At 45.2% G+C, this 22,390-nt stretch overlaps 1 protein-coding gene across 1 annotated transcript in view; it reads left to right on the forward strand.

Moving 5' to 3' along the window:
• The window catches only part of Sfrp1 (secreted frizzled related protein 1), a 136,675-nt gene extending 120,031 nt beyond the window's left edge, over positions 1-16,644 (forward strand). Inside the window, exon 4 of the mRNA XM_074054611.1 lies at positions 16,110-16,644. Within this exon, the coding sequence (XP_073910712.1) occupies positions 16,110-16,252 (143 nt within the window). The 3' untranslated portion in view covers positions 16,253-16,644. The remainder of the gene's footprint in view (positions 1-16,109) is intronic.
• Positions 16,645-22,390: the final 5,746 nt, after the last annotated feature.

A 22,390-nucleotide genomic window follows, 5' to 3' on the forward strand; every position in this document is an offset into this window, starting at 1 on the left:
ACAGGTTGGGGGAGGATGGGAGGGGAAGGTGAGGGCTTGGGAAGAGAATGGATGAGAAAGGGCAGAACGAGTTGTTGAGGAGGGGAGCAATGGATTTTAGCACAGGAGAAGGAGGGAGAGTAAAGGGGATGAGAGTAGTGATGAGAAGATGATGATGGTAAAGTTGATAGTATAGAAAGAAAAAAGATAATAGAAATAGAAATAAAAATAGAAAACCAACAATCACAAAACAAACAAACCCAAAGAAATCAATGGGAAAAAACAATAAAACAAACAAACAAAAACAACAAGAAGAAAATATATATAAAAAAGAAAAACACCAGGTTCAGGAACAATAGAATTTCAGTCTTAGTTTAAGTTCTGGAGTTACTCCTCCAGCATCCATTCCTGGTATTGCCATATAAGCAGAAGCTCTGATGTGGTCTCGTCAGGTGATTGGCTTGTGAGTAGTGTTTTGTTCTTCTGTCTACCAGTTAAATTGAGATTGTGAGATGATGTAGCTTTGCCAGATGGTGAAGGGTGGTCAGAGATATTGATTCCCCCTGCTGATAGATGTGTTACCATTCAGCTGCAGCTGCTTGGTCAGCCCCTCCCCCAGCGAGGTGGGCAGATCAAGTTTGAATGCTGCCCTCTGTTTCAGGAGATCAGCTCTGTGATCCTCTACCTGCCCTGCTTCAGATAGTGGCTTATCACCTGCCCGCTCTCCACCTTACTGCCTTTCCACTGTTTGTTTACTGAGAGTTTGCTATGAAATTAGCTCCTTGCCCCTCCCCCTTTCTCTGGGGCAGTTTCAGTGTTCCATCAACCCCCTCTGTTGTCTGTGTGTTATTCCATTGGCTGTTTTTTTTTCAGTTTTGTGGGGCAGTTTGGCTTTGGGTGTTGCTCACTGGCTCAGGAGATGAGCTCTGTTATCCACTACCTGCCCTGCTTTGGGTAGTGGCTTATTGCTCACCCACTCTCCACCTTCCTGCCTTTCCAGTGTTTGTTTACTGATAGTTTGCACTGACATTAGCTTCTTTCTCCTCCCCCTTTTGCTGTTGTGCTAGATTACAGTTTGCTGATTTTTATTCAGGTTTTTTTTTGGGAGAGGTCAGTCTGCCCAGGGGCTGTGCTGGTTTATCCTGAGGGTAGCTGGGGGAATTCTGCATGACACGTGGAGCTCACCTGTTTGGTCTGTCAAATGTCTCTCAGGCAGGTTTGGAGCCAGCGGCAGCTGCAGCAGTGGTGGCAGCCCTCAAGTTTTCTCAGTGTAATGGGTTGTGGGGAAGCTTTCCTTGGTCTAGGGGTTCAGGGTGTTGAAGGTTTGATTCTGGTTGGTGCTTTATTTCCACTTGATGGAGGAGGAGAAGAGAAGGAAAGAAAAAAAGATTGCCATGGGGAAGGAAATTGCCAGGGCTGGACCCACCTTGCTGGTTATGCAGCAGGTTGTAGCTGTTAGGTGTAATTAAAGGCTGATTTGTGGGTTAGTCTTTGAATTTTTTCCTGCACCTAGTTTGATGGCAGTTATTATTTTGGCTAGAAGCACTCAGAATTACCCAAGTGTGGGTCCAACGTCTCAGGAAGGTTTTGGAGTCACAGAACTTAGGTTATCTGCTTCCGTATCCTTGTCACCATCTTGGATCCTTCCAGTAATAAGACTTTTATGGAGAAAATTTTTACCATTTTCAAATCCTTTGGTAGAGGTTCCTAGTAATGTGAGGTAAAATAGTAAATGAACTGTCTACATTGGAGCATATTTAAACATAAGTGACTGTAAAATGGAGAAGGAAATCAGGGGAGGGGAATAGTTTATTTCTAGCTGGGGCAGCCCAGACATCTGGGGGTGACACCTTGCATCACTGTATGGGGCAGGAGGATGAGCTAGCTAGAGTAGAGGGTACAACTCCAGATTTTCCCAGCTCTCCTGAATCTGTGAATTTCTTGCTGGTGTTGACCTACATAATAGGCAGCTTAAGAGCAGGGCTGTTCTCTCTACCTCCCAAGTCAACGGAGGGCACAGGCTGCCTGTCAGGGCAGGCCCAGAGATTACCTGCTGCCAGCAGCCCAGCTGGAGGAAATGCAGAATGAGTCCCCTTGACTTGTCTCAGCATAAGATGAGGCACTGGCAAGAGACAGGGCATCAGTATGGTGGCTATAGTGCCAGTGGTGATAGAGTTCCTATGGGGAGAGGCTTAGCACCTCACCACATGCATGAAATAAGGGGCCTGAGTATCTAGGGGCTTCAAGTACTCTTTTCTAGGCTGTCAGGGCAGGGGACTGAGTGGCCAGGTCTAAACCAAATTTTGACCACATTGAAGAGCATTGCATCTTGGCCTTCTATGGTGACAGTTGTCATAGATATAAGCTCATCTGATCAGCTATGTCCTTGTCGGCAGGGCTCTTCTATGGCTCTTACACATGAATGGGGAAATGGGGTTGGGGGGATGGTTTCACCCCATCTATGGCCTGGAATGCCTCTTCCTCTCCACTCCTCCATAGTCCAGCTCAAGTCCCATCCATTTCAGGTTACCCTGGGCAACAGAGGCCTCACCTTTCTCCTCTGAAATCCTTGAAAGTCTCTTGTCTGCATTATTCCTTTACTGCTCTATACATGCTGCCTCTGCTATGTCTTGTGTAGTTAGTGTAGACTGTTGCAAGTGTAGGTTTCCTGTTTTCCTCACAATGATGGCTTTTTTCTGATGTTCTTCACAGAATGTGTTCATAGCAGTTACTCAAAAAATCTGGCTTGACTGTATCTGTGAATCAACTCCCAAGTGAACAAATGAACAAATGCCTGCAGTACAAGTGGACTAACACCCATAGCTAGCAGTGATGAGTGGGATTGGGGATAGCCTGAAGAGCCAGCCTTCTCTCAGCCCCAGGCATAGATAATTACAACCTTGTGGGTAAGGTTTCTGCACTGTACTCCCTCAAAGGTCTTTTTTACTGAGGAATGTGTCATGTCATTAACTCCAGCTCTTATCCAAGGATAAATGTTACCCCTAACAACCAGGGTCCTCATGAGCCCTGGTTGAGTTATGGAGCACAGCTCTGTGTTTACCCAAATCCTGTCTCCAAGTAGCCGGTAGTAAGGTGCTGGTTAATAACCCTCACTGTACACGGCAACAGTACTTAATAACTTCCACATGCTCCTCAACTTCATGTGACATTGTTTCAGCCACTAATTTTCAAAATCTCTGAAACCAGACCTCTGCTCTGCGCCATGTGCTTCGAGCTGCTCCTTTCTGCTGTTCTTGACTAGAACAGCTACATGTGGTTTAATTCAGCAGCAGCACCAAAGGGGACATGTTCCTAATTTTTCTCCCTCTTTTCCTCCTGTAAGTACCCTTCAGCCAAAGCCCTTGGCCAAGATCCAGAAATGGCACATTGAATAATACCCAGCGTATTTGGGTAGTATTTCATAATTCTGTTGTTGCTGGGAAAATTGTTGCCTTGAGAATAATTCCTCAGCATAAACAAAGTCTGGGAGCCATGTGCCCTTCACACTCCCCCTGCTGGGGGAGAGAGAGGCAGGAGGGAAAAAGGGAAGAAGGAAGGAGAAAGGGGTATGAAATTTGCCTGTTTGAATTTAAGAAAGGGTCAGGCTAGAGAAGACTTACAAAAGGGCTATATGCTTGGAAATGATCTGCTTCAAAGATAAATACAAACCCCACATCCAGGCACTGAGGAGGTGGAGGAGTAGAGAGCACTGTGGGCCAGCATCAAGAATACCATCAGCTCTTTTGCCTTCCCCATTAATGATGGAGACTCCACTGATGGCCATCCCATTGGCAGCCATTCCGTCTGGGTTCACATCTCCCCTTGAAGCTGGGTTCTGAAACCCAAAGGGGATTTATGACCAAAAGGTCCAAAGAAAAGCTGTGGTGGGTGAATGGAGTATGCCTGGCACTAACGTTGGGAAAGTTGGAAGGTCAGACTAACCAGGTTTCCCAGCCATAGCCTCAAGAATGTGTATGAATATGACTGCCTCTGAGGCCACTGTTCCCAGGTGGGGACCAGTGTTCCAGCACGAGTTAGCTGCCTCATTTTATAATAAGGAGCTTCTCTGCACTCTGGTAACACAGGCATTTTGGACAGGGCTCTGGGCAGACCTCCTCTTCAAGTGGCTCTCAATCTCAATTTGAAATCCGGGTATGAGGTGCCAAGACACAGCTCCAGGCCAGTAACTTGTCATCACCTGCAAGAAGAGACATCGTCACCCAGGAGCATACACCAGGACCACTGCAGAGCTGGGCCACTGAGGCGAGGCTGGAGCGTGTGCATGCACAGCTTTGGAGGTCACTTGCTGGTTATCCATGGGCTCTGACATGAACTGTGACAGCAACTTGTGTGCTCATCTCCTTCCTGGTATTTAAAAACAATTCGGGACAGACCATTAAAGTCATCTCAGCCAAAAGGAAATTTTAGTTAGAGTCCACAATGTCCTTTATTGAGAGCAAAACAAGTAAGAATCACATTCTAAAAATTCTGTTCCCTCACCATCTTCAGATGCCAATCCTCCAAAACAAAGCCAAACAAGTCAGGACCCCCCAAAACAAAACAAGTTTCCGTATCCCAACACAGTGCCTTCTGCCACCCCCAAAGATCCACTGTACCCCCAGCCTGGATGCCTTAGTCCATTTAGGCTGTGGTAGCAAAATACCATCAAGTGGTGGCTTATAAATAGCAGAGACTTATTTCTCACAGTTCTGGAGGCCAGGAAGTCCAAGATCAAGGTGCTGGCAAGTTCAATGTCTGGTGAGGACCTGCCTTCTCTTAGGTGCTGCATCCTTACATGTGTCTCCACATGACTGAAGACTCTAAAGAGCCTCCTAGAGCCTGTTTCATTACGGCACTAATCTCTTAGCCTGTCAGCTCCACAAGAACAGGAATTCCTACCAGCTCTGCAAATCATTGAATACTGAGCACCTAGCGCAGAATATGGAGGATGACAGTTCCTCAAATCTTTCTTGATAGCTGGCACAGTGGTGTAAGCCTATAATCGTAGCTTCTCATGAAGCAGAGATCAGGAAGATTATGGTTGAAGGCCAGCCAGCCCCGTTTATGGAACCCCATCTCAGTGAATAAAAGCTGAGTGTCCTGGTGCACTCTTGACATCCCAGCTATATAGAGAAGCATAAATAGGAAGATCATGGCCAGGCTAACCCAGGCATAAAGTGAGGCCCTACTTAGAAAATAACCAAGGCAAAAAGGGGTAGAAGCGTAGTTCAAGTGGTAGAGCACTTGCTAGCAAGTGCAAGTCCTGAGCTCAAACCCCAGCACTATTAAAACAAAACAAAACACACCTTCCTGATGTATGAGTAAATTATTGCATAAAAATTCATTCATTAAAGAAGAAGTCAAAGGAAAAGCACCAGGAGATAAGATGTGAAAGACTTTGAAACTTAATTTTAGGACGGTTCTTGACCAGGATGAACATTAATTCTGTTCTTTTGTGGGTAACTTCCCACTGGACCTGTGTATAGGTGGGAAAGGTCTGTTTCTCCCTTAGATCTGGAATGCTTTTAAATGTTAGTGTTCTTTGCTTTCTCTGGTCCTAGTGCTCTGTATGATTATTGGGGGAACAGTTGTTTAAAGATTCTACTCACCATGCCCTTCCTGGAGACAGGGACGAAATGATCCATATTTATTTCAGTCAGGTTTTCTACATTTAAGGAGGTTCTTACAGATCCAAATTTGAAGCTATTTTCTTTTGGCAGCCTTCTGTTGGGCCAGAGCCATGGGCCGCCATTTTCTGAATTCTCAGTTTCCATTGTTTCTGCTCACAGTGATCTTGGGTCTTCCTGTAGGAGAACACAGAGCCTGACTGTCCCCTGTGGGGCCCACAATTCACTAATAAAAGCCAGAGAAGAGATTTTGATTGATCTAATTTACAAAGCATAGGACTGAGCTTTCAGCAACTCATCTTGCATGCAGCCAAAAGCAAACTCACCCAAACATGCTTGTTACCTGAGATTCTGCCTCATTTCCAGCCTTGATAAAGCTCATTTCTCTTTGTGTCCCTTCCTAATTCTCTCTTGTCATCCCCTAACACAACAGGTTTGGAGAATCAATGAGAACTGAGAGGTAAATAGACTTAAGATCAAATCACAGTGATGGGCTTCTGAACTGGGTAGAATATCAAATATGACTTCGTTTATAGGAATTTGGGAGGTCCCCTGATAAAAGCAAAGCCACTCCCTTTAATTAACCTGGTTGGAATTTTTGCCACAGAGATTACAAAACTGGGAGCAATTAGCTGGAAATATTAATGGGTTCTGTCCTATAAAGTATTTGTAACAAAGCTTTCAGTAGAATTCCAAACTGAGAATTTTTACTCCTGGTGCCAAAGAATCCTTTGTTTTGGGATTTACATCATGGAACTATTTTTAGAGTCCAAGTGTGCTCTGGCAGGGAGACTTTGGCTCACAGTCCTTCCCCTCCTGCCTCTAGACCCCTTGTGCCACTCACTTCTCTCCACTTCTCCTCCCCAGAGCTGGGAACATGACTGATGTGGTGGGCAAGGCATGAAGGCCTCCTGAGGGTCATCAAGGAGAGGGGGCTGCTGTCTCTGGGTGACACCCAGGGGGGTGGAGACCAGAATTATCTATCACAGGACCGGATCCAAGTAGACAGTTCTTTTTTCCAGCTCCTGGAAACTGTGGTTGGGAGTTTGGAAAGATGGGAGAGGTCATCTGTCCTCTCTAGTCAAGCTGAAACAGGAGATACTTGGTTCTGTATCCAAAAATGAAAAGTTTCTGGAATTTTCTAACTTTCCTATGGATGCCTAGAGTCTGTGTTTGCATAGGGCTTGTTCGGGAGCAAAGATGTGATGTGGAAGAGGAGGAAGGTCCCTAAGTCCTGCCTAAGTCCTGCAATACCACCCCTTCTTGTCGTGTTCTTGTCTGTTTTATACATCTGATTTAATGTGATCTGCTACATACCCTAGGCAGGACTGGGTATTCTAGTGCTGTGGAAACAGAGGACCAGGTAAGATAAATCATTTTCCAACATTGTTGAGAGACACAGCAAACTGTGTCTCTCAACAATGTGAGGCATTCTTTGCAGTGAGCTGAGCAAGCTACCCCAGCTGGAAAAGATGGTTTCCAGGAAAAGCCAATCCCAGGGGAGAAACGTTCAGCTTTGGCCTTGCTTGACCTACCACAGGGTCCAGCGGAGTTGGACCACATCCTTCCAGCATGCTGGGTCATCTTCCATCTTGTCAGATTGCTGGGCAATTGTTCCTGGTGTGGGCAGGACACTTCCCATTTTTCTTGCTTGGTACTCCTGTGCTAAGTGTGAATCTCTTGGGGCACTGGACAATGCTTCCATGTTCCTGATGCCTGAGGGGCATGCAGGTTTACCAGATAGAGCTGCCCCCAGCCCCAAAGTGGTTTTGTAGGAATTAGTCCAAAGCACCAACTCAAGCCAACCATCTCACAGCAGGTCACAGGACTTGAGAGAGGAGTCCAGACCACACACAGCCCCTACTTGGTCAGGTGTTTTGTGTGATGAGCAGAAGACAAAACAGCTTGGATACCTGGCCCTCTCCCTCCTCACTGTCATGCAGAGAGTTAGGGAAATCACTAGGGGCCTGGGGGGTAGGGTATAGCACTTCCATATAATCAGCCTACAGTAGGAATTCATTCTCTCATGTTTTCCAGGCTCTAAGCCTTCCATGTTGCCACCTCCTCTCAAAGACAGTCAAGGCTCTGTTTCTGGGAGCTGGACTTCCCTCATCCCAGGGAAGAAACAAATATAGGCTTGTGTAGGGGAGGAACATTGTATCCCAGAGCAGCAAAGATTTTCAGGTTGTAGCCCAAGGGAGAGGTAGAAAGTGGAAAGGTGAAGTGGAAATATGGAGAGTTCTGGGCAACTTGAGAGTGGACAGGCCTATATTCTACCTCCATACAGTGGACTGGAGGGTACAGGATTTAGGATGGAGTGAGTGCGGACAGGCCTGGGAGTACAGAGGAAGTATCTTCTCCCTTCTTGGCTTGAGGGGAGGATAGCTGGAACAGCAGAGCCCCCACACTAAGCATTAAAGTGGTGACCACAAGGTGCTGAACACAGAAGGCCCTTCCCCAAGTCTTCTGGATTATGTGAACTCCAAGATGGTTTTATGACCCAAGAGGAATTAAAGCTGATGTAAGAGGCTGAGCCAGAAAAATTAAGAAATGGGTTGTTTCTTTTGCCCAAGATTTATGGAATAAATTAATACTGTTTACAAGTCCCAAGAAAGGCTTCAATTTCACATTCAATCAGCCCATAACCCCCAGCCCTCATGACCAAGACGCCATTTAGGACAGCTTTTTGCCTTCATCCATGTTTCCTGCAAAGGGCACAATGGGATATCCTTTTAGAAGGCACTTCCTTTTCAAGGCAACCAACTTGAAAAAAACCCTTTAGTTTGATTTTACCTAGAAAATGCTGTGGAGATGTAGAAAAGCTCAAGAAGGAGTTTTGCATTGTTTTGTGTCTATCTTGACTTCTGGCAAACCTGGTAATCTTTGGCACCCAGGACACAGAGTCTGAATCATGGGCTTCTACCAAGTTTTGAATGCTAGAATAACTGAGAAGACTCTGGAGGTCTATTGTATTGGAAAATTGGGCTTCACTGACTCTGGAAGTCTGAGAAGGTAGTAAAGCCTAGGGAGACAGCCCCTCTGAGCATAACGCTCGCAAGCCTCTCTCCCATGTCCCAGGATCTCTGGGCAATTTACAAGACTCCTTGTCTGCTGGAATCACAGCTGAGGGGCCAGGAGGTTATGCCTCTTCTTTCTCTTGAGTAACAGAGGAGGCTGTGCTGTGGTCTCCATTCTCATCCAACCTTAGAAACATTTTAATGGGAGACATTGTAAGACAAGCAATTACTCTTCCTGAAGAGGCGAAGGCTGCATTCAATCTGAACTATTGCCATCCTGACTCTCTCCTTCCCCTGCTAAACCTGGAACTGATTCTGTGGGTGGTTTTAAATCTGAAATAAGAAGTATTTCCAGTACTATGTTCTGACGTGAATGGTTTCAAACATTTGTTATGAGCCTAAACAAAACTCAAACCAGGGTAACATTAAGTTTGGTTCTACCATGGTTATTATTCATGCTGAGCCTCTGATGGAGAGAAATGGAATGACTCCCTTTGGACTCTCTTTCATGTTTCAACACCACTCTCCCGCTTCCTCAGCTCACCCAGAAAACATAATTTTACAAATTTTACAGGATAAGGATAGATCATAGCATCAAGTGAGGTTTCTTGGGCCTCTCTCTGGTCTCCTCTCCACAAAAGGCAGCATTCCTGAGATGTACAAATGGACTCTGCCCAGGCAGGCTGCATCCTTCTCCCACACCCTGGACACTGATGTCCACATGATGGTCCTCATTCTTTCACCTCCATCTGCTCACCACAGGCTGCACCTTTCTCATTAGACCTTGATGATTGAATCTCCTTTCTCTTTCCTGTGCCTCAAAGGGCATTTTTGAGGACCCATCAGTCCAGAGTCTCCTGTTTCCTAAAATTGCTTAACCAGCTGGCTGTACCCACTTCCTTTGCTGCCATCATTCATGGACTCAGGAGTGTCTTAGCCATGGCCCCCAGAGTGTTGGCTCCAGCCAAGCCTCTGCTCTTTTTCAGCTTTCTTCTTGGCTCCCTCTCTCTTTCCCCTAGCTGTACACTTTGTTCTCTGTCTTCTTCCACCCAGGGAAGGCTCCTTTTCTTCTCTGGACAGGGAGAGTCCTTGTGGGCTGTCAGAATCCCAGAACAAAGAAGGGGAGAAGGTGGTTTAAAGGTCAAGAGCAGAACAGCCATCAAGGGCGTAGTTAGTGCTGGGCTTGCTGTGTTTGTTGAATGAAGCAGGACAAAGCTAAATAGTGCATGGAGCTCTAAGATTAGCAGAGAGAAACACCAGCAAAAAGTTGGAGAAAAGTGGAGCTTGCCATGGTGAAGCAGTGAAGTGTTGAAATTTTCCTCTGGACAACAAAGGAAGCTATGGGGCAACAGTTAGTCCAGTGGAAATCAAGCCTTGTGAGAGCTGAGTTGCCTTCATCTCTTTCACCTTTGGAAAGGCTGGTTAAATGATGTAGAGAACTGCTGTCCTGGCTTTGATTCTGTCTACCAGGGCTGAGCTCTGTGTGGTATAGAAATCTTGGAAGAAATTTAAGCAAGAGAATGCTAGATATAGCCAGATAAAAACCAGAGCCATTAGGAAAGGAGATGATCAAGAGGAAAAGGATCTGAAAATAACCTAGAGATCCATGTGAAAATATAACCAATAACCAGAAAAATAGCAATAAAAAGGAAAAAGGAAGGCACCCAAAAAACAGTATGACTCCTCATAAAACATACTAATGAGCTCAGATTTTGAGAGTGGTCATATAAACAAGGAAGAAAAGGCACATGACTAGCCCAATCCACACGAAGGATGTCAGAGAGAGTCAAAATCACAGTGAGCTGTGAATTGTGAAATTACTAAACAACAAATTGACTCTTTGGAGTAAAGAAATGACAGGCAACAGGTTGAAGCCAGCACTTAGGAACGATTGTGTAATAGCTGAAGAAACTAGTTTTAAGAGCCAAGAGGATTTTTGATCATCTTATCAGTGAGAGAATCTCCCCATTTTTGTTCTTCTCTTTTATTCTCTACCAACAGAGCTCTCTTCCCCTTTCCTTACTCCTAGCTATAGAGGGGAAAGACCACCCATTATACTGGAATTTCCCAACATTTTGTCTTTTTTTTGCAGCTCTGTGGCGACGTGGCTATTTCACAGGCCAGTGGGACAAAAACAGAATAAAGTATGTGATTGTGGGTAATGGGCTCTCCCTGTTTCTGCTGCTGAGGATGTAGAAGTAGAAGTTGCATGGTGATACACAGGCCTGGTGCCCTGGGTGATCTTTCTAAGTAATGCTGACCTACCACTCTAAGGCCCTTTTCAATTTTATGAGAAAGAGGCGTGAAATTCTAATTTATTTAAGCCTTGCATTTTGAGGTGTCCTTATGATAGCTTAGTCTTACAGATCTTCATGAACATAGTCTGAAGTGCTCATTTTGCAGAAAAGGAAACAGACCCAGACAGTTTAAGTGCTTTATGAAAGTCAAATGCTGACAAGTTATTGGCAAAGCTGAATCAGAGCCCAGGTCTCCTGTTGTTAGTGTAAGTTACCTCTTTTTCACTCCACCTTCTGACTCAGAGAGCACAGAGCCAAGTAAACCCTTGTTTCTACTAAAGAGAATCATCTTCAAAGTGGAAATGATAGGACGTGGAACCAGAGGTGGGAAATCCTGAGTTTTGCTTCAGATCAATTTAGAAATCCTTATTGTCATGTGTTTGGTTCAAGGCCCAACATTCTAGGGCCATTCCAAGGCTGACTTTGAACCACAATCCTGATTTTTGCCTCCTAAGTGGCTAGGATTACAAGTGTGAGCCCATGGCTCAGCTTGTGAATCTATTTTTAAATATGATCAGGTCATTGAAATGAGCTGTAGGTTGAGTGTACCACTCTGTGTTCAGGGTGAACCACACTCATAGTGGCCAGGTTGGTGACCAAAGCCCACTTTCCATGTGGCCTGGAGGACAACTCCCCTTCCTAGAATTTGTCTTTTGTCCATGCATGTTTAATGGCACTGGAATCTACCCTTGAAGCTGGTTCTTTAGATCTTCAAGGCTTTTCTATCTTTCAGAACTTTCTTGTTTCTTAAAGTTTTTAGTTGCCAATGCAGAGAAAATCTAGTGAGACGAAACCCAGCAGGAAAGGACACCAAAAAACTCTACCTACTCCCAGTAAGTTTAGTCCAGCCCTGTTGCAGGTACCCCTGATTTTTTTTGTGTGTAGTATGATGGCAGAACAAGCAGATTGGGCAAGGCCAGACTTGTGACCGTGCTGACCTGCCCAACTGTGCTGAGTCACTGCCTCTGACCAAGGATGGGACTAACAAACCCAGTCATTCATCTAACACATTTCATACATTCCAAACTCTGAATCACCACAAGCTTAGAAGGGCACTGGATTATTCATGGTTCTCCACAGAAACAGAAGCAAAAGGGTGTATGCATAGAGAGAGAGAGAGAGAGAGAGAGAGAGGGAAAGAGATTTATTAAAAGCAATTGGCTCATGTAATTATTCAGGTTTTCAAGTCTCAAGTTCTGTAGTTGGTAAACTGGGGGCTCAGGAGAGCCAGTACAGTGCCAGTCCCAAGACCATCAGGTTCAAGACCCAGGCAGAGCCAGAGTCCCATTCAGAGGCCATCAAGGAAGAACCCCCTCTCTTATTCATGAGCCTTCAATAGAATGAGTCCTACCCACATTATGGAAAGCAATCTCCTTTACTTAATCAACCAAGTTAAACATTAATCTCATCAAAAAACACCCCACAGTAAGTGCAGTAAGACCCAGAATAATGTTTAACCAGATATCTGGGCATCCTGTGGCCTGTCATGTTGACACATAAAATTAGTCTTCATAGTCACTATTGTTTTGTCATTTTATTGTAACAAATACAGCAAGCATTCAAACAGTATGTTTAAATAAGTAATGGTTGAAAGAATGAATGAGAAAGATCTTTCCAGAAAGAACAAAACAATTTTTCCCAAGGATGTACATCTTTGAGAGGGTAAGAATAAGGGGCATGAACAGTTTTTGAGTGTGACATCCAGATTTTGTGCAAAACCTAATAAAAAATTAGAATTTTAAGTTAAGAGACTCAGAGGAATGGAGCTCTGTATTTTCAAACATTTGTGAATTGAGCATGTGTTCTTGATGTCTAACTGTCACACACACATACACCCTGAAGTTTAAATGAAACAGAATTGCATTCCTATTCCCTCAGGTCAACAGGACCCACTCCAGCTCTCATTGATCATATTTGATATATCTATGTTTAGATCTTTCAAAAACTAGACACATCCTAAAAAATGCAAATTCTCCCAATTGTCTTTTCCATTCAGTTTTTAACTTATTCACTCATTTTAACTATAGTTTGAATGCTTGTTTTTTGCTGGTAGTGAAGGTGTCTTGTTCTTTCTTCCATTCTTTAGAGGGAGTTTAGTACTCTGAGCTTAGTACTTTGGGACACATATAAAGCCAAACTGTGTGGGAAATGGGCCTGGATGTAAGGGAGAAAGTCAGAAAGAAAAGTCATGCTTTGAAGGGATAGAAAGAGGAAGAAAATGATAAAGATGATAAGACAATATGACAGAGTTAAAAATCAGTGGGCATTGGGGATGAAGACAGATGATTAAAGAGGCAGGGATAAGGAGGAAAACAGGATTGAGAGGTTGGGGTGGGATCAGCCAGGGATAATGGAAGGATTTTATAGATAGAGTTGGAAGACTTGGCCTGACGTCTGTCCCACTGTTATGGTCTACGTTTTTTTATTTATTGATTCTTCAACAGATATTTATTGAACACAAACGATGTTTGAGTTATCTTGTTAGGTGTGGGAATACTAAAATAAGCTCGGCAGATGTCATCTACCCTTTCCCCTCATTGTGGTAGGTGGGTAGAATTCTAATGGCCCCATGGTCTCGACTCCCTAATGTTACAACCTGTAGGGTCCTGGCCCTATGAGTGTAGGTGGGATCTCTGAATTACTGCTAGTCAAAACAATATGGCAGAGATGATGTACTATCTCTCTTGTAATAACTCTGGGAAGACTTGATCTGGATTTCCTTTTGGTTTTGCAGAAGCAAATAGCTTCCATCAGTAGCAATTTATGGAAAAAGTCATGTGGCACCAAACTGAAGTCCTGTGATCCACCTCTATTTGATGAAGCAGCCGTTAGTCACCACACAGCAAGAAAATAGGAACCTTAGTCCTACAGAAACAAGATGAACGGTTCTTTCCCCAGTCAAGCCTTCTAATATGAACATAACCCAGTCAACATTTTGATTGTAGCCTTGTGAGACTGAGACAAAGATCCAGCTAAGTCATGCTCTGACCCACAGAAACCATACATAATAAATATCTGTTGTTTTGAGTCACTGAATTTATGGTAATTTGTTATGCAGTATAGAATGTGTATACACATGAATTTTACAGTTTAAAGGGGAAAATGGAATTCAACAAATAAATACTATGGTAGATATCACTATTTGCCCTAATACTTTATTTCTTCCCTAGTTCTGTGTCCTTTGCCATGTGACTTTGAAGTTTGTCCTGCTACAAGCATAGGGTCTATTTTTCCACTCTTTGACTTTGATTTTGACCTTTTCTGAGCCTAGACCTTACAGGTATGTTTGCCCTCTTCTGTTCCTGCACCACAAAAAAAGAACGTGCTGAAGTTACATGAGGACAAGAGATGTTGTAGAGCAGAGGCTGGCCCTTGGTGACCCACACCTCAGGAAGAGATAGAGCCACAACCATAGCTACCTGCAGCCTGATGCCAGGCACACCTATAGTATTGGCTTACCTAGTCCATTTGCAATCCAAAATACATGAGTGAGTGATGTTTCAAAGTTATTTGTGGGTTTTAAAGCTATTTGTTATATAGCATTTTTGTACTGATAGTTAACTGCTCAAATCACATAAATAGTAATAAATAAATTATAATTGTGATACTTTTCTCCTTTCATGAAGGAGAGATATGAGAGCAATGGATAATAATGGAATAAGCCAAAATTATCTGGGAGATTCAGGAAGGTCAATGTGGCTGGAGGGAAAGAGAGAGAGAGTATGAAAGAAGGAGGGAGAGAGAGAGAAGAAGGAGGAAGAGGAGAATGAGAAGAACAATAAGAAGGTGGAGGAGGAAAGAGGGAGAAAAAGAGGAAGAGAGGGAGAGGGAGACAATAAAGATAAAAATGAGCAGATGGATGTGGAATCAACAATGAAGTGCTTGGGATCCATGTGAAACATTTTCTTTTTTATTTATGGCTAGTTATAATGGGGATATTGTGAGTTTTAAATTAGGGAGTGACGTAAACAACTTCTCATTACTGAAATAGCACTTGACATGGTGTGTTGAATGGACATGTTGGATAAGATTGGTGCTGGAGACCAGATACAAGGCCATTTCATCAGCCCTAGGCAGAGACAAAAGTGACCGAGATGATAGTGCAGTGGTAGAGATGGATGGGAATATTTAGGGTCAAATTACCAAATAGCCAAATTCTGTCATTTGTTTATTGATGAGAGGAAGGTTGGGGAAGAGGTACTGTCACAGTTGTCTGTCTCTTGGACTTTTGGCATGAATTACTGGGTAGTTGGTGGATCCAGTCATTGGTTTGAAGAGAACTGAAGGAAGACCACATTTGGGGGAAAGTTATGGGTTCTGTTTTTATGGACAGTAATAGCCTCTGAGCTTCAGGCTTTTATCTGTAAAATGGGAATGATACCTTGACCTTAGGATTGTTGAGAAGATCAAATGAGATCATGCATGTGAGGGAGCTTTGCACAGTTCAAGGTAAGGTCTTATTTTCATAGCAGAGATAGAAAAGGGAAAAGAAGAAGGTTGGCAAGCTGAAGGGATAAGTGGACAGGCTGACCTTGAGCCAAGTCCATTTTGTCTTTTAGGAGATAATCAATGGAGAGAAAACGAGCCAAACCTTAAGACCTCATCAGAGATGTTCTTTCCTAACCAGCTGCACATCCTGGCCCCCAGTGGCCCTGCCCTTTGTAATTGCTTCAGGCTGGGAGCCCAGAACAGTTCCCACTCCTGGCCACCCCCATTAGGACACACTGTCTCCATTAGCCCTGGTCCGGACATGTCTTCTATGCACCATGGAAAATCCTTGAGGTTAGACACTGCTGTTGGGAATCTGGAGCTGGAGGCATGGGAGCTGAGGGACTGATGAAATCCTGCTGCTCAGCATTGTGCAACTCTAACCTGCTCAAAGTACAGCAGTCTGAGCTGCTGCTGGGCTCCACAAACCACTGGGTTTCTAGCTAGCCAGTCAATAGCAAATCGTATTTACTTAAAAGCATTCATTGAGCTTCTCCTATACCATGCCTGAGCACATTAGGGGCTATGAATGTGGTGGTTTGAGACTAGCTTAGAAAAGCTAACCCCATTCTCTTACAAAGGGGAAGATACCTTTGTCCTGGAAGAGGGTTATATGCCCCAAGTCACCTAATCAAATGATTCTTCTAACAGCCCCCTAGATGTGACCCAATTTTCAATCTTTTTCTTTCATTCATACCCAGATTCCAGATGGTCTTCCAGGAACAACTGCTTTAAGCACATCACTACTCAACTTGCAAGTCCGCATCACCATCTGGGAACTCAGATCCAATGTCTCACAGTGGTATTGGTGTCCCAGCCCTGGGCTGTGGGTAGGAGGTCCTGACTCAGAATCCTGCCTCTTCATGCGCCCAGTGGACCTCGAGCAATCATGTCACCTTAAGGAGTCTCATTTACATTACCTGCAAGGACAAAGATGCCTTAGTCGTCAAGCCACCATGGAGACACTCCACGAGAGGCATAAGCACAGTGTCCTCTGCAGGCTAAAGGAGGAGCAGCCTTGAGTTCTGGGGCAGGGACCAGGGCTTCAGTCTATCCTGTGTTCTACAATCAGAGGCAACACTGCTATGAGGATCCCTAAAGGGCCAGAGCACTGCTCACAGATCAGAAAAAGGATGGGGAGAGCCCAGTAGAGTAGGGGGAGGGAGCAGAGAGGCATGGCACAGGGGATGTGACTGAAAACAGGGGGACTCATTGGGTTCTTGTGAGCTCAGATGGCATCATGAAATAAATGCAGAAAAAAAGCACTTGGATCTTTGAAAAAACTTTTAAAGAGCCACAGTAGTGCAAAGGAAGGCCAAGTAATCTCAAAGAGCATCTGAAAAAAAGAAATAAACAGCACTAAATTCAGGAAATGGCAGTTTTGATACCTGCCCTGATCCTTTCAGAGAGAGGCTATTCACAGTGTTGCAAATTCTCTGCCCACCATTCCTGATTTCTGCCAGAGTGTCCGAGGGGGCTAGTGTATTCCCCGGATGTGTGAAAACATTTGTAATGGATGGGGCTGTGGACGGCCTGGGGCTGGCTACCCAGAAACAGTCTGTGGGAGAGAAGCTTCCAGAGCCACTCAGAGCTTCTCAGAGCCATGGCTGTGTCCTTCCACAAATATTATTTCTGAGCATGAAAGTCTTGGACAAACACCAGTCTCCAGGACAAGTTCTGCTGGAAGGAGGATTTAGGGCTTTGGTCAGGATGTACTAAACTTCAAAAAAGGAGCCTGGTCAGGAACAAACTCCTAAACTAGGACATGTGAGTCCCATTAGCATGTGCACACTTGGGGAGACTGCCCTCTGGCACCAGCCACAGTTGAGATTGTCAAGTGGCAGTGTTTATCTCAGGCATTTCCAGGTCCCTGGTTCTATCCCCGCCCCATCCTCTTCCACTTGGCTTTTCTCTGTGCTTACATCTGTCCTTAGCAAATAATCTGAAACTCAGACTCACTCGAGTATAAATAACTGATAACAGTTTACTCCATGAGATTTGATTTGAACAAGGGCCAGAGCTGGAGGCTAAGACATGAAGGAAGTATGGGTGGTATTTTAATCAGAACCTGCTGCTCAGGGAGCCTTCCGAAGGTGGGAAGATGAGGTGGTAGAGATGGTTGGTTGCTGGCTAGCTGGCCACATAGCTCCATATCGTTAGGTCTGGAAGGAATTTACTGATTATTTTGTCTTAGGGTTCTCAAAGTTAGAATCACCTGATCAACTTGGGTGGCCCAGGAATCTATCTGTACAGTTACCTTGTAACTTGGTGATTGGAAACAGGTGGCCCAAGAACCAGACTTTGAGAAAAATATTGATCTTAGTCTCTGACTTGACTGTTGGGGTGCAAGATGGGAGAGGATGTCCCAAGGTGATCTCCTGCCTGTCATTTCAGCTCCAGCACGGGTCCCACAGTGGGGTCACGGGGTCACAGGGCATGCCTTGGCCAAACTCCTCCCCATACCACGGGGTTTCTGAAGGCCTCAAACCTTTGATTCCTTTTAGAAAGATGGCCCTGAGGGGAGCATACAGCACAAGCCACCACTAGCAAGCCTGTGGAGAGAAGGGCGGGCCTACACTGGCTACCACAGTTTCTACCAGTGGGACACAGGAATGACAATTCCAGCACCATCAGGTGCTCTGTGCCACCTGCCTTACCCAGATCGACCCTGGTGTGAAAGAGCTAGGCTATTCCACACAGCCCCAGCTGTGGCTCCTTCACTAGGGTTTGAGATTGTTACCTAGCAAGAGTCTTATTCTCAGTTGGGCACACATATGTCCCAAAGCCTCCCATCCACATCCTAGTCTGGAGGGAGATTTAGACACATCTCACAATTCCATAAAATGGCAGTCAGCTACAGGTGGCATTCCCCCATATCTGAGTGCAATGCCTGTCCTTTCCTGGTTCTAGAGATAGCACCATTGGCAGCACATCTGCATAAAGTCCCTGAAGAAAGAAGAGCCAATGAGAGAGTATGGATTCCTCTTCTTCTCTTAGCAGGTAGCTTTGTTTCCTCTTCCCAACTGCGAGATGTTAGAGATGAATGACTTCCTAACTCTGGATTTCAGTCCTGGCCTGTTTCTGCACTTTTGTGCCTTTCTGTGGCCAACCCGTGGATTCATATGAAGAACTGTTTCCAGGTCACATTCAAATTTTTCTCAGTTAATTCTTCAATGATCTTTTGAGAGAAGTTTACACAGTAGGAGGCTATGGCTAAAGCAAGTCAGCAGCATCTGATAGGCCAAGCAGAGCCTCCCCAAACACCTGTGGGCTGAGCACATGCTAATCCTTGGGCTCCGGGTCCACAGTAGACTTTAGAAAGGCTTTATGTCTTTCTTCTTTTGCTCTTTGGCACATTCTTGTCTGTTCTCTGGTTTTAGGGATTGCTGACTTGATATACTGTAGGAAACCTGTATGAATTTTACATCTAATTTATAGAGCCCTGACTTGAATAGCCCTGAAATAATCCAAGGTTATGTTTGCCAAATGGGCTGTGTAATCCATGTGGAAGTGATATCCAGCTTCTGAGAGCTTGGGGTGTCTGCTGTGCTCTCCTCTTCATGTATCTGGGTTTGTACTGGGGGAGGGGACAGGAGCACGGGCTTGGTACCTTGCTCAATGGAGACTGAAACATTTAGCTTTTTTCCCAGTATAAGTACCATGATGAAGGTCTGTCCTCTAAGGCCTGATGATGTTTCTTCCGGGTTCTTCAGCACTAACTCTGCCTGGGTCTCAGGCCTGGCCCTGTAGGCCAGGCAGGACATGTCAGTAGTGCCAGGCTCTGCCTTGGACTCCAGGATCCTGGGAAGCACTTCAGCCTTTCACTGATGGCTTGCAGGTGTCTGTGGAGCTTGGAGGGTCAGCTGTGGGAGGCATCATGACTCTTCTTGGTGGGCACCCTCCATCCCACTCTTAGGGGCAGTCCTGACTCATTTCCTCATGTGGTTCTGTGGTGACAGCTGGTAGGTCAGGGACAGACTCTTTCCCTGTTTGGACTGCAGGTTTGTCTGGCCTTTTCACAGAGTCTGAACTACATTTCCTGAGCTTCTTCCTCTATGTTAAGGTTGGCGCAAAAAATTGGTAGCCCACATACCACACACAAACCACCAGCCTCTTCCTGCCTCCATCTGGGGCCTCCTCCTCCCCTTATTCCAGGCTCTTTGAGCCCATCCTGAAGGCCAGGTTCAGCATTCCCTGCTCAAGCCATCAGCTGGTTGTCCTCTCTCCCAGGCCCTGAGATCCACAGAGTAGGCAGCTTCTTACATTCATTTGACACATTATACTTGGTCAGTCAGGTCTCTGCAATAAGCAGATGGCACACTGGGTAATTTGAGTGGTTTTTTAACAAAGAGACTTGTAACAAATGTGTGAGGACATATAGGGAAGGCTAGCACTGGGCTGCCTTTCCCACCACTGTGGTCAGAGGACAAGGGATGAGAACAGGATCAGCCTGGCAGGCCTTTTGGTAGAGGGAAATGGCCAGTTTGCACAACCCCTTTGGGAGGGACAGAGGGAAGAAAGTAGACATCTTACATTGGCTGAACCCAGCAGGAGACCAGAGGCTGGGAGACCCAGATCATAGTTCATGTGGTCTGCTCTCCAGGCACTGAGGGCAGGGTAGACAGATGGAAACCAGATCTGGAGAGAAGCCAAAGGTCTCCACCACAGTATGTGCATAAAATCTGAGCACTGAGGCTGGGCCTGGCAGCTCACACCTGTAATCCCACTTACTTGGGAGGCAAAGGTAGGGAGGATGGAGGTCTGAGGCCTACCCTGGGCAAAAGCATAAGTCCCTATTAAAAACAAACTAAAACTAAAAGGATTGGGGATCTAACTAGGAGAGGACCTGCCTAGCAAGTATAAGGACCTAAATTCAAACCCCAGTACTGCAAAAAACAAAAACAAAAATCTATGTGTAGGAGGTTTTCACAGGCCATCTGTTGTACACAAGTGGCTTCCTGAGGCTGCTTGTGTGTGTGTGAGCAGAGACAAAGGCTCTTGCAGGGCCCTGTCCTCTATAGCTCTTGCTCCCCGAGGCTTCCAATTAGTTAAGATGTAAGTTCTACGTGGCTTCCTGGTTGAAATACAGGCACTGGAGGCCAGAAAAGAATTCTGAATCACTTTCAGCCTAAAAAGCCACTGGTATGAGGCCTGAACAAGTTCCAGGCATACTCAGCCTCTTCCACACATTCTTGGGATATCATGAAGATAGAAAATCTCAAATTTACCTCCAGTGACTTCAGAAAAGGAAGTAAGGATTCTGCCTACTGCCATTTCCTTGCAGACACTCCTGAATGTGCTCAGGGGCCAGTCTTTCTGGTGTCACTGCACAAGAAGCAGGTCTGCACTCCTCCCTGGTCTTGGGGTTGATGATGTTGCTGTTTGAGTGGGGAACCACCCCCTGTCCTTTCTGAGCTTGGGAGATTGTGGTTGTATGACCATGCAGAGGTCAGAAATAAGTGTCTGTGTGCATACTAAGGAGACCGGTGTGTGTGTGTGTGTGTGTGTGTGTGTGTGTATGTGTGTTGGCACGAATGGCAAGAGTTTTGGGTATGGTAAAAACAGTAAACACAGGAGTCAAAACCATATGGTGAAGAAGGGCTGCCTACTGTTTGTGCAGCAGGAAGGCTTGGTGTGATAAGACATTTGTAGAGGACATATTATTTTACAATAGCCTAAGAAGTTTGGAGGTAAGCATTATGAAAAGTTTATAAATGAGAAGACAAGGGGAATCAGAGAAGTCAGGACACTTGCTCAGTGCCCTGGCATTACCTTATGCTAGAGTTAAGCTCACTTAGTCTGAGGAGACAACCCTGTTCTGTCTGTTTTCTTGCCTGATGTGTAGGTCCACAGGTAGAAAAAGAAGGGAATAAAAAAGTAAGGATACTATTCCTAATTCTTTCCTTTTCCTAAACTTAACCTCTTGGCTAGGAGTCTGAAAGAGTCTCTCAGTTGTAAGTGTTGTAATAGAGAAACAGTGACATAAAACCTGCATCATAGACCTGGCTTCATACCTGGCATGCCAGGGCCAGCTAAGCCCTGCTGGCCCCATGGGATCAGCCCAGAGAGGTTGGACCAGGGGGTTAAAGTCATGCACATGCCAAATGTGGGAGAAGGGAGCCAGCTGGGGGTCCCCAGGGCTTTACACATGGGATGGACTTGGGGTTCTATTCTAAGAGACGTCCTCCCATAGTATTTTATAAGCAGCTGTGGTGAGGAGCTTGTGCCATGGATGGGGCATTCAAAAAGACAAGGTTGGATAAGAAATGCACTTGTCACTTTCACGGGATCCCAAGGCTTGAGCTTTATGTGGGTACGTCTTTATCATGTAATCCCTTGAACCCATTTATAGGCTACTTCCAGGGTAACTTTAACTCAGAGAAAGTAGAGACCAGGCACAGCTGAGGCAGGAGGGGCCTGAAAAGGAGTAGGTCAGGGAATATCTTGGCAGATGACAAGACCTGAAAAAACATCCCTTCAAGATGTGAAGCCCTCTAAAGAAGCAGCCCCCTACTCCTCCAGTGTTCACCTGCATGTCCAGGAGGTGACAAGTGAGCCAAGAAAGAGCCCTGACTGTGAGGAGACTAGAAGGGGATGGACATAGGGTGAAGCTGTTGACTGAAAGTCAGCCTTGGACTTGATCTTTCCAGCTCTGATACCACTAGAAAGTCCTTAACAGTAATCCTGAGCAGATGTCAGGTGAGGCCTGTGGGTCTCATTTCTTCCATGGTAAAATAAATAGACTTGTCTAGATCAGGAGCTAGCAAACTATGGCCTCAAGGCCAAATTCCCCCATTTCTATAATGAAGTTTGATGGAACACAGGCAGACTCAATTGTTTACATATAGCCTATGGCCACTTTCCCATTATCAAGGCAGAACTGGTTGTACCAACAGAGACTATGCCACACACAAAACTTGAAACACTTACTATCTGGCCCTTTACAGAAAGTGCTGACTTCTGGTCAGATGGTCCCCAAGAA

The sequence above is a fragment of the Castor canadensis genome, chromosome 14 (assembly GCF_047511655.1).
Source record: "Castor canadensis chromosome 14, mCasCan1.hap1v2, whole genome shotgun sequence".
NCBI lineage: Eukaryota > Metazoa > Chordata > Mammalia > Rodentia > Castoridae > Castor > Castor canadensis.